Consider the following 13,172-nt stretch of genomic DNA (forward strand, 5'->3'; position numbering starts at 1 on the left):
AGTAGGCCATACATCAGGGTTCCCCAATAGGCAGCCCGTGGGCCATTTGCAGCCCGCGGGGGGCTACTGTCTGGCCCACACCAACCCCAGTAATAATGGTGGTATAAGAGCAGCAACAACACTAGTACATCGTCGTTGTCAGGTGGAAATCTTGTATCTCCAAATTTGTACGTTCTTTTGCAAATCATGCAAGGCCGTCGCACAAAAGTAGTGAAAACAGCAGATCTACAAGCACACAACGCCTCGCACCGCGAGGCGTTGTGTGCTTGTAGATCGGCTGTTTTCACTAGTTCAAATATTTTTTTTAAATGATAAATGCAACTGTTTTGGACATACAAGATTTTCACCCGACAACGACGATATCTGAAGTGTCGCTGGAGTAGCGGGAACGCCGCCGTCGCCCCCTGCAATGCTGTGGCCCTCGGCTTGGTACCCTAGACATAATTCAGCCCTTGAGGAAAACTAATTGGGGAACCCTGCCATACATGGCCACGAGTCTACAGTTGTCCGTATTGCAACGCTTTTCCACTCACAGTCTCACTTGGGTGATCCTCGCTCTTCCTGCACCTTCCTCTCCTCCTCTCCTCTCCTGCTCTCCTCTTTCGTCCCTCCCCTCTCCCCCCTTCTCCTTCTCTCCTCCCTCCTCCTCCACTTCCTCCTCCCCCTCGTCCTCCTCGTCCAGTTGGAGGCTCCCGGACGAGCGCCTCATCCTGGCATGCAGCCTGCTGGGCCGTACCACTCCGGCCAGCGGGGGAGGTCCGGGTGGCGGGGAGCGGTAGTACGAGTAGAAGACCTCCGGGTCGGAGTCGTAGCTCTCTCCCACCACGCACAGCGAGGTGGGCCGCTCGGGCAGGGGGGAGTAGGAGCCGTTGAGCGGGAGGTAGGTGGGGCGCGAGGGCCTGGCAGCTAGCAGGTGGGGGTAGTAGCCCAGCGGGCGGAACTCGGAGGCCGGGTCAAAGCCGGGGTTGTGGCTGTGCGCCAGCTGGAACTTGACGTCCGACTGGCTGGCGGCGCGCCGCCGCGGCAGCCCCGGCAGGAAGCGTGAGTCGTCGCTGTAGTGGCCCGCCGCCTCCGTGCCCAGACGGCCCCCCGCCCCGGCGTCCGACAGCCTGGCGCCCACGCTCCCTGGCGGGTACGCCGGCCCGCCACCGCGGACCAATCCCGCCCCCGAGGGGCGGAGAATTTGCCGGCTCCGGAGCGGCGACAGCGAGGAGGACGCGTCGCGGCGGCCAGAGAGCGGGTGGTGGTGCCCCGCACCGAGACTACCGCCCTCCATCCTCTCGTAGTCCCGCGTTCCCCGCTGATGCGGGAAGCGCTCCAACGAGGAGACGGCCATGTTGTGGTGGTCCCGCAGGTAGCCGTAGTGTTGCCGGGGGAAGGCGGCGGCGGACGGCGGAGGGTAGTAGTGGGCGATCCCGCCGCCGGGGCCACCCACGGCCAGCGGGAAGACGGGCAGGACGGGGTGGTACTGGCACCCCGAGGGGCTGTTGGGGTACAGGAGCACCAGCTGCTGCGCGGCGTCCGGGTGGGGCTGGGGGAGGGGCTTGCTGCGCCGGGAACGGTGGCTGTAATAAAAATAATAACATCTAAAATGTACATAGCGCTTTTCTGAGTACCCAAAGACGCTTTGCATGGGACAAAAAGAAAACAAAGAATAAACTAAATTATTAAAGAGGCGGTGCCATGATCCCCCCCCCCCCCCCCCCCCCCCCAAAACAGGTATTATGATTATACTAGGAGGAAGATTTATTTCCAAAAAAGTGTACGGAAAGAGTTAAAATTATGTTTTTATGTGGCCACACCCACCAGTTCGTTAAGTATGCCTGGTTGTCAGGTGGGTGGTGACCCAGCTGAAGTTAGCCACACCCACAGTGTTTGGTGTTTGGTAAAGGGGGAGGGGTTGATTATATGATTATTGTCATTAACTCACTGTTTTAATGACAATACTCAGACTCAGGCTTTCAGGAAGTAAGCAACAATACACAGGCAAATGTGCAGATTATAACCACACCCTGTGTCTATCAGGGTAATGTTAACTCCATAGACACATACAAAACAGAACAGGTACAAAACTATGGCACCTAAGACTCGGGAATTAAACCATTTAAAAATGATTAAACATAAGGTGGATTAGCAATAACAAAGAGGTGGATTTTGAGGGTAATTTTGAAGGTTTAGAGGGTGTGTGGGGGTATCTGAGTGTATTCTAGAGGGTTGGGGCAGCAAAAGCAAAAGCTCTGTCGCCCCATGCAGGTACGTTACTTGGGGACAACAAGGAGGTTTGCGTCACCTGTAGATGCCGGCGAGGCGCTGCGCCTGCCGCTGCGCCGCTCCACCCCCTCCGGGCCGGCCCCCACCCGCTGCTCGCCCCACCCCCTCTTCCATCACCGAGGTGGAGGCGGACCTAGGGGTGAGCGAAAAATACAATATCACGATATTCTTCCAAGCTGTATGACGATACACATTCTTGTTCACGTTGGTTTTTATGGTCATTTCAAGTTTCAAGTTATTAAACAGTACAACCACCTACAAGGTAACACAAAAAACTAAAAGGAAAAAGGAGGAGTAACAGACCATTTAGACCAGTGGTCCTCAAAGTGGGGTCCAGGGACACTCTGGGTTCCTTTTGGGAGGTCTACATTTGACCCTTACAAGAATGTAACTCTGACAGTGTACAAATGAAACCAAATTTGGTTTCATTTGTACACTGTCAGAGTTAAGGGGAGACCTTGACATTTTAAAGTTTGAGAACTACTGATTTAGACCAACATGTAGGTTTAAATGGATTCCGCAATGCATCTCTGTATTAAGAATTCAACATGATTTTTTATAAGGCTCCCTCATTGTATCAGGATATATACAATATCTCTGAAAAGGCATATCGTGCAGACATTGTGTCGTCTCAACGATATTCATCACCATATCGCCCACGCGGCGACAGACCTGATCTTGGGCGCTGGGGGAGACGTCTGGTCGATAAAAGACGCCGGCGACAGGGGGCGGTGGGCGGAGGTTGGGGGGTGGGACTTCTGGTGGGACACCTCGACGGACGATTGGCTGCGCTTGGCCCCTCCTCCCCTGGGGGTGACCTCCACGTAGTCGTTGTACGCGTTGCGGGGGTCCAGGGGGTCCTGGCTGCGGACCGCCCGAGATCCGCGATGGAACGGGTGCTTGTAGATCTGTGGAGGGAACACACACACATTAGCAGATTTACGGTACATTAATTAAAGAGGTGGTGCCATAGTTTTGTACTTCCTCCAAGTACAATCATAGTACCAGATGATCATGTTTTACAGGTGAAAAAAATCATGGCAGCCCGTCTTTAATGAAAGGATAATCCGCATCTTGAATAGTTTCTTATGTTCTTGACTTTATAATAGGTTTGAGCAGCAGCAGCTGAGGCTACCTAGAGCATACATGGGCAATGGGTGGCCCCACATTCCCTTAATGCGGCCTCAAGTTAATTGCAAATGTGACCTGCTTTAATTAGTCTGCTTCAGTCTATAGTAGCTTAATGACTAGTACTAGTCTTTTTTGTCCAATGCATTTGTATTTATTTATGTTCATAAAGTTGACAAAAGAACATATAAATGCATTTGAAATTAAATAACATCGTAACTTTTCAGGATAAAAAACAAAATAGCAAATCTACAAGCTCAAAACACGTCGCACTGCGCTTGTAGATCGGCTATTTGTGATATTTTTGACTGTATATGGCTCTCTGGAGTGAGTGTGAGAATATAGTGACCCTCTCCATCATCAAAGTTGCCCACCCCTGACCTAGAGAAAAGGACATCTTTCAGCTTGTCTGCTTTCTATAACAAAATGGACAAATGGGGATACTCTCTGAAGCCACCGTTTATCCTCTACTATACCCATTATTACTGTGCGTTCATGTCTTTGATAAAAACTGTGCGAATACTTGTTTGGAGACATCGGTCAGGAGGTCAGGAGACGAGCGGGACTGTCTGGAGTCGTAGTCTGACTGGCGATACGTCCTGGACAGCGAAGGACACACAAAGACACTGGTCTTAAATCCCATCAGTAATCACTTTGTATTCAATATGATGTGAACACTGGTCTTAAACAGGGTTGTCAACATTGGACTGTCAGAATCCAGGAGATTTATTTTTTGGGGGGTGCGCAGAACTCCCCAACCAGGGTCTGGGGGGTGCTCTCCCCAAAACGTATTAATAGATATATTTTCCTGTGTTCTGTTGAATTTTGTTGATACATTTATCAGGATTACTTTACAAGCATGTGTACAATTTCAGCCTAAAATGCCAAATTAAGTGAATATCTGTATGATCTTGCATGCATTGCCCCCACCCCTAAAGCGGGGGGTCTGGGGGTCCTCCCCCAGAATTTTTTTAAAATAGTAGATTTAATCTCCTGTGTTCTGGTTAATTTTGTGCATGTTTGATACTTTTATCAGGCTTGCTTTACTAGCATGGGTACAATTTCAGCCTAAAATGCCAAATGTAGGTGTACAGATTTGATGACTGAAGCAAAGGACATCTTTAATAATGACTTCTCATCTTTAAGTCATTAGTTAAGTGAATATCTGTATGATCTTTCTTGCATGCATTGCCCCCACCCCTAAAGCGGGGGGTCTGGGGGTCCTCCCCCCGAAAAAAAATAACACAGTAGATGTCCTTTACTGTGTTCTGGTGAATTTGGGGAGTTTGATACAAAATCCAGGAGAAATCCAGGAGATTTGCCAATCCAGGAGCATGCCAGGAGATGGGATCAAAATCCAGGAGTTGACAAGCCTGGTCTTAAATCCCATCAGTAATCACTTTGTATTCAATATGATGTGAACAGATCAGCTCAGACTAAATGAATGTATTTAATGAGTTTGTTTTCACCTCTCAAACTGTGTGTGTTTCCTCTCTCCTCCAGGCCCCATGCACTCCAACAGCTGCTTCTGCGTACGACCACTGACACACGTAAAACAGTAAGACTCAGTAAGACCAGTAATAGTGGAGTGGCTTAGTGACATTACCGTTACGGAGCGGATAAAAGCGCCAAACTTTGCATGGGCCTTCTTTATGACCTACTGAAGGATTTCAGATGGGTAAACAAACATACATATTCAAAATACCCCTATAGTGCACAAAAGTTATCTTGATCAAAAACTGCAAAAAACGCCTATACTAAAAGAGGGTTAAAGCTTGCCATGTGTCCTCCTGCTGCTAGTTGTGGGCTCGCCTGGAAGGCGAGCACACGTATGTTATCTTCATTATTTATAGTCAGTCAGTCAGTCAGTCAGTCAGTCAGTCAGTATCTCCTCAAAACGTTGGCGCGATTCATCTCCTAAACGCTTACACCTTTAAACACCATTCAAATTTTTATGTGTTCAGCTTACTGAGGACACGTGTGCTTGTACTTTTGGTTTTGAAATGTTTTGTAGTTTAATTATAAAAAAATAAAAATGTTTAACTTTAAGCACCCAATGCATTTTCAATGGGTTTAGTGAGTGGGGAGAGAGTGAGACAGGGGAAAGGGACCCATGTTTATATTAAGTCGCTGTGGCTGCAATATTCACACTTCAGATATGCTATTCATATCAATGTGTTCACACAGGTCTGCTGTCTGATTTGATCCAAATGTCTAAGCTGTGTGATGTATAAAACTATAGTTATAGTTAAAACTATAAATAAATGTCCCTCTACACTCTACTGATTGACACAGCTGTGATTAAAGGCTTGGCTGTCATTGGCTGTTCTGTGGTGATGTAGCCTTACATAAGTCGGCCCTGCAGTGACAATGCGAAAGTCTCGGCAGAGACGTCTTAATGTAAGGCTAGTGGTGCTGCAAAGTAACCAAGTACATTTACTCAAGTATATACAAGTACTTGTACCTACAGTACAATTTTGAGGTACTTTTATTCTACTTTCCATTTTTGTTACATATACTCTACTATAAATACAGCATTTGACAGCTTCAGTTACTTGTTATTTTGCAGATTTTATTATTAATAAAAAAACATAGATGGACCACTTAATACTGCTATGAAGTTGATCTACAATGTGCACGCACACGCACGCACGCACGCACGCACGCACGCACGCACGCACACACACACACACACACACACACACACACACACACACACACACACAACAACTGTTACTGTGGAGACGTTTGCTTGTATTTGTCTTTGAGACATGTTTTGTAGTGTTTTAGAAATTTTACTTAAAAAGAATAAGGGATTATTCTAAGTTATAGTTTTGCTTAGGCTTGCACCCCAATTGTTTGGCTACAAATCGGGAAAAATGGTCTACATTTTTTGTGCTGGATGTGCTCTAATTTGTGCAGTTGAAATCATCAATTGTGCTTTTATATATATTTATATATATAAATATTTATATGGTTATGAATTAGCAGATTTAGCAGCAGTATACTGATTGCCGGTGCAGCAGTATTTCATTGTAGAAGATAGCAGCAGAACAGTGGTGTCGTGTAGAATATCTCAATAATGATAGCAGCACAAATTATAAAATTTACGGCACAATTCAGCACTAAAGAATGACACCATTTTTATTATGTTTTCATCATATCTTACTTTCCATTTTTGTTACTTATACTCCACTACAATTACAGTATTTGACTGCTTCAGTTACTTGTTACTTTGCAGATTTTAGAATTAATACAAAACATAGGGAAACCTGGAGGTCCTTGAGGGTCCATTGCTGGTTCCCAAAGTGTGGTTCGGTTACCCCCGAGGGTCCCTGAAAGGTTTCCAGGGGGTCCATGGCTGGTTGCCAAAGTGTGGTTCGGGGACCTCTGGTGGGTCCCTGAGCTGTTTCCAGGGGGAGCATTGCGAATTCCCAAATGGCCGGGCTTTAAAGAGCCATAACTTCAGTTCTCAACATGCTACTGGTCTCGAACTTGTTTGTTTACCCGTCCACATTGTTTTTATTGTTATCTTAATTATTTCTTTATTTATCTATCATAGTAGTATCTCCTGCAGATTGTATTAATACAAAACATACAGTAACCACACACTGTGCATCTGACATACAATGTGACACGTTATGAGCTTGTAGATGTGCTATTTTCAGAAAATGAGAATAAATTTTATTCGGTAAGTTAAGTAAACCTTGCTGAGCATGTGCCTCCTGCTTGGCACTTAACATGGTAGTATCCACACGTTTCCAACGTCCCATCGTGCATTGTGCAGGTGGTGTGAGGTTGTATGTCTGCTGTTCTCCGGATGTGTCCCACACATAATGCTACAGTAAATTCTCGCGGAAACAGGTGGATATTTTCATGCTAAAACGTATACCCCCCATACCGTTAAAGGACCAGGTCACCTCTGGGACAACAACCAGATCTTATTTTATTGTTGTGTGGGACACGATCAACACAATCCTGTAATTTCTTGTGTTCAATCTTGTTTTTAGATATTTTAGTATTTCAGCATGCTACAACTGGTCATATGATGCTTTGTAGCATGATATTGCATCATCTCATGCATCATATGATGCAAAATGCATCATATGACCAGTTGTAGCATACTGAAATATTAAAATATCTAAAAACACAGATTGAACACAAAAAATAACTCAACATTGTGTTGATCGTGTCCCCACACAACAATAAAATAAGATCTGGTTGTCCCAAAGGTGACCTGGTCCTTTAAGTTCATGTAATAACACTGCTTGTCTACATTGTATTTGCATTACCATTTTACGTCAGTAAAATGAAAGAGAGCATTGCCTGGGAACTTGACACTTTTACTATTATTGTTTTGGGTTGGAAGCGAGCCCACACTGTTTCGAAGGAACAGTCTTTCTAGTTTATTTCTATATTTATATACTAGTCAGTATCTCCTCAAAACTTTGGCGCGCTTCATCTCTTAAACGCTTACACCTTTCAACACCATTCAAATTTTTATGTGTTCAGCTTACTGAGGACAAGTGTGCTTGTATTTTTGGTTTTGAAATGTTTTGTAGGATAAATATAAAAAAATAAAAATGTTTAACTTTAAGCACCCAATGCATTTCCAATGGGTTTAGTGAGTGGGGACAGAGTGGAGAGAAGGATAATAGACCCATGTTTATGTTAAGGCGCTGTGGCTGCAGTGTTCACACTTCAGATATGCTATCTATATCATTGCGTTCACACAGGTCTGCTCTCTGATTTGATCCAAATATCTAAGCTTTGTGATGTATATATTCTGAGTTAAAACTACAAATATCTATAAATGTCCCTCTCCACTCTACTGATTGAGACAGCTGTGATTAAAGGCCTGTCTGTCATTGGCTGTTCTGTGGTGCTGCAAAGTAACCAAGTACATTTACTCTAGTATATACAAGTACTTGTACCTACAGTACAATTTTGAGGTACTTTTACTCTACTTTCCATTTTTGTTACATATACTCTACTATAAATACAGCATTTGACAGCCTCAGTTACTTGTTACTTTGCAGATTTTATTATTAATAAAAAACATAGATGGACCACTTAATACTGCTATGAAGTTGATCTACAATGTGCGCCCGCACGCACGCACGCACGCACGCACGCACGCACACACACACACACACACACACACAAACAACTGTTACTGTGTTACTGTGGAGACGTTTGCTTGTATTTGTCTTTGAGACATGTTTTGTAGTGTTTTAGAAATTTTACTTAAAAAGAATAAGGTTTTAGGATCCCGGGCAATGGGATTTACAGTATATATCCTAGAACCCGCAGGGACAATCAGCCGTATTAGTGGTTGTTGTTGGTTTTCAGGGAGATATCACAACCAATGCATTTTCAAATCAGATCCACAAACACAATAAAAGTCATGCTCCACTCCTCAGTCTGGAGTGGCCACATAGAAGAACGCCTTGGTTATAGACATAGTGGAGGACAGATGTGATCTGGGATTGTTAACCTACAGTATATGCACTCAATATACACCTCTAGAACACATAGAATATGTACAGTAAGGTTCAGTAGAGTACAGTAAAATTACAGTAAGGTTCAGTAGAGTACAGTAAAGTACAGTAAGGTACAGTACAGCACAATAAAGTACAGTAAAGTACAATAAAGTACAGTAAGGTACAGTGGAGTACAGTAAAGTACAGTAGAGTACAGTAAAGTACAGTAGAGTACAGTAAAGTACAGTATAGTAAGGTACAGTACAGTACAGTACAGTAAGGTGCAGTACAGTATAGTAAGGTACAGTACAATACTGTAGGGTACTGTACCTTACAGTACCTTAAAGTATCCTATTTGTTGGGTTGGAATCGAGCCCACACTGTTTCGAAGGAACAGTATTTCTAGTTTTTACATCATACTTCACAGGGTGTACAGGTAGTGTCTTGACATCCCAGAACAGCTACAATGACAATATTTGATTCCATTATGAATCATTTGGCTTTTAAATAAGGCCTCATTATAGGCGGAAATAGCAAAAAAATAGATGATGTATTTTGGATGATGATTCAAGACACAGCACATGAAGTATTATCCATCAAACATTTAATACAATCATACTGTTCAAACTCTACTGATTGAGACCTAAACTAAAATAAATGAAATGGAAGAAGGATCGGGACAGGTCAGCTAGGGCTGCAAGCGAACGTTCGGGGATTCAAACGTTCGTTCATTATCAGAATGTGATAGGCCTATTCAGAATATCACAGTAGTAGACATAGCCAAATACGAAATAAGTTAGGCCTACCGGTAAACACTAACAGTTACTGGTGACCATTAAAGTAGTTATAAAATGTGCCAGAACAGCTTGGAGCGATCAAGTACCGTCCTCTGCTCCAATTCCGCTCCTCTTGGGGCCGCGAACCAGCCTCGCTGACACACGCTTGTTGACAGTAGAGTGAGAGCACTCTCAGCTGGGCAGAGACGGACTTGTTTGTCCTCCGAATAGCGAACACCCATCCACGCACCCAAAGATTAAACAGCCTTTCTCCTAAGCATGAGCAAAGATGGATTTCATTGCAAATCCCTAAAGGATCTATAATGCGATTTCTGGGGTTGTTACATCGAGACCAGTTCAGCCCGAACGCGACACGCTCCGATGCAGTCACCAAGTCTAATCATCATCCGTGCAACTCCGCTATACATTGAGCCTGTTCGTCAACAAACTGTGCAACATTTTCTCCGATTGGGTTGGATTTTCCAAGTGTTAGCCTAGGTGTTAATGCGGTCACGCATCAACGCGTTTTCAATGGATAAAACAGCGCATTTAACACATTTCCTACACTGTTTTAGCTGGTTAAAGGTACAGTACGTTCGATGGTTCGATGGTCCGATTGTTCGGTTTTTATTCAATCGAACGAACCATCGAAGGTTCGATGGTCCGTTCGGAAAATCCCCCCCGAAGTTCGAATCCCTAAAACAGGGCTAGATTACAGCCCAAGGGTCTGGGCGCGCGAACAGCCTGACATCAGGGTTGAGGACCAAGGGCCTGGATGACCCTCCTTACTCCACTAAGAAGTAATCTGCAAGGGAGACAGGCAAGAAAGAGTGTGTTGTCATAATTTAAACAAATGGACATGTATATTTATGTGAAAACTTGGTGTATTGGTGTACCTTACTGTACCTGCATGGTGTCTATTTGCGACAGTTGCATTTGCAAAGTCCAGAACAGTCAAGATTTGCATTGCTGCATTTACAACTGGAACAGTCCCCTTTACACACACATTTTATCAGCTCTCTTCAGGCAATGGAGACCTCAGGTATGCTTATCCACACTGGCACCCATGACCCTGATGCATCCTTGGTCCAGCCAAAGTCCTTTGGAGAAGGAATCGCTTGCTGTGTGTCTGTGCTGGTTGCCCAGATTCCTGTCTGAAACACAGCCCTATCTATCCATCGGCCGACTCTCTTGACAGAAGAGTTCCTTCCTTGTTTGATTGGTGGAATTCAAAGGACTGGATTTATTGTACATGATCACAGTCAGTCTTTCAAGCGTCTGGAAATGTTCAGAGTCAACATGTAGTTCCTGGAATGGATGCTTTGCCAGGTACACAAATGCTTCTGTAGCAGTAGTATCACAAGCCAGCAAGGATCACGATGACCATACATGAAGATAGTTAGCATTTGTATTTAGGTTTTTTTAGAACTTTGATTTTATTGTGTTTTTTTCTAGATAGATATCCATTTGCACTTGTTATATTGCTGTTGATGTACTGACATATTATCTTGTGATGTTTTGTATCTGCTTATTGTAAGTCGCTTTGGATTAAAAGCGTCTGCTAAATGCCTAAACTGTAAACTGTAAACTGATGACATCAGTGTCCACAGTTCGAACAAGATCCGTCTTTGCTCCATGCTTCAGTGCATGTTGTAGATGAACCACAATCCTTGTGTCTGCCTCCTCATGGTTGCAACATTCCATCATGCTACTGGAACCGAAAGCTTGTCCTGACATCGCTTGGCCTGATGTAACATATACAGCTTTGGTTGGTGGCCAGCTGAACTCTTTGATCTTACTATTATTAACTATTTGGTGGTGCTTCAACCCTTGACTGACATCTATGTGGCTTTTGGCATGGGAAAAAGATTCCGGTTTTATCACATAAACCACATCTGCAAAAGCCTGGGGGAACCCAAATCTCGAGGTCTGCTTATGTTCCATGCATATTCAGGCTGTGACACAACATCTGCATTCAATGGAAAAGGCAAGAAGTCAGCTTGGAAGGCCTGGAAAGCCTATGATCTTGCGACGGATCTTGTGCAAACTGTGGACACTGATGTCATCGTGATCCTTGCTGGCTTGTTGATGCTGCTGCTACAGAAGCATTTGCGTACCTGGCAAAGCATCCATTCCAGGAACTAAATGTTGACTCTGAGCATTTCCAGACGCTTGAAAGACTGACTGTGATCATGTACAATAAAGCCAGTCCTTTGAATTCCACCAATCAAACAAGGAAGGAACTCTTCTGTCAAGAGAGTCGGCCGATGGATAGACTACCTCCCACGCAGGATGAACTTCTTCAGCATGCAAAATGGGCTGTGTTTCAGACAGGAATCTGGGCAACCAGCACAGACACACAGCAAGCGATTCCTTCTCCAATGGACTTTGGCTGGACCAAGGATGCATCAGGGTCATGGGTGCCAGTGTGGATAAGCATACCTGAGGTCTCCATTGCCTGAAGAGAGCTGATAAAATGTGTGTGTAAAGGGGACTGTTCCAGTTGTAAATGCAGCAATGCAAATCTTGATTGTTCTGGACTTTGCAAATGCAACTGCCGCAAATAGACACCATGCAGGTACAGTAACGTACACCAATACACCAAGTTTTCACATAAATATACATGTCCATTTGTTTAAATTGTGACAACACACTCTTTCTTGCCTGTCTCCCTTGCAGATTACTTCTTAGTGGAGTAAGGAGGGTCATCCAGGCCCTTGGTCCTCAACTCTGATGTCAGGCTGTTCGCGCGCCCCAGCTGACCTGTCCCGATCCTTCTTCCCTTTCATTTATTTTAGTTTAGGTCTCAATCAGTAGAGTTTGAACAGTATGATTGTATTAAAGGTTTGATGGATAATACTTCATGTGCTGTCTTGAATCATCATCCAAAATACATCATCTATTTTTTTTTCTATTTCCGCCTATAATGAGGACTTATTTAAAAGCCAAATGATTCATAATGGAATCAAATATTGGCATTCTAGCTGTTCTGGGATGTCAAGACACTACCTGTAGACACCCTGTGCAAGTATGATGTAAAAACTAGCAGCAGGAGGACACATGGCAAGAATTAACCCTCTTTTAGTATAGGCGTTTTTTGCAGTTTTTGTTATCAAGATAACTTTTGTGCACTATAGGGGTATTTTGAATATGTATGTTTGTTTACCCATCTAAAATCCTTCAGTAGGTCATAAAGAAGGCCCATAAAAAATTGGCGCTTTTATCCGCTCCGTATAAGCCACTGCACTATAAGACTCCCTAATTGGGAGATTAGCGACCATCAGGTCACAGTATACACAAAGAGGCCTGTAAGTGGCATTGGTTCCACCCACAAGTTTGTACGACAAACGGTTGATGATTATAGCCAAATAAAGTTTAGGCCAATGAGGGGAGGGGGCGGGGGAAAGTTAAACCAATGAAGGTGAAGGACTGTTGGAGCAGCAGGAGTCGGTGGTCCCCGGGAATTCCCCGAGAGCAGCCCAGTTGGGGGGTTGATTTGGTCATTTTTGCACTA

At 44.3% G+C, this 13,172-nt stretch overlaps 1 protein-coding gene across 1 annotated transcript in view; it reads right to left on the reverse strand.

Moving 5' to 3' along the window:
* Positions 1-529: 529 nt before the first annotated feature.
* LOC308298092 (uncharacterized protein) overlaps positions 530-13,172 on the reverse strand; it is a gene marked incomplete at both ends in the record, with an annotated part of 31,354 nt that continues 18,711 nt past the window's right edge. The window contains 5 exons of the mRNA XM_080741649.1: positions 530-1,565; positions 2,291-2,404; positions 2,944-3,179; positions 3,923-3,998; positions 4,869-4,940. Of these exons, the coding sequence (XP_080597775.1) occupies positions 530-1,565; positions 2,291-2,404; positions 2,944-3,179; positions 3,923-3,998; positions 4,869-4,940 (1,534 nt within the window). The remainder of the gene's footprint in view (positions 1,566-2,290; positions 2,405-2,943; positions 3,180-3,922; positions 3,999-4,868; positions 4,941-13,172) is intronic.

This window comes from Nannobrachium achirus (assembly GCF_963921795.1).
Source record: "Nannobrachium achirus genome assembly, chromosome: 14".
In the NCBI taxonomy this organism is placed as follows: domain Eukaryota; kingdom Metazoa; phylum Chordata; class Actinopteri; order Myctophiformes; family Myctophidae; genus Nannobrachium; species Nannobrachium achirus.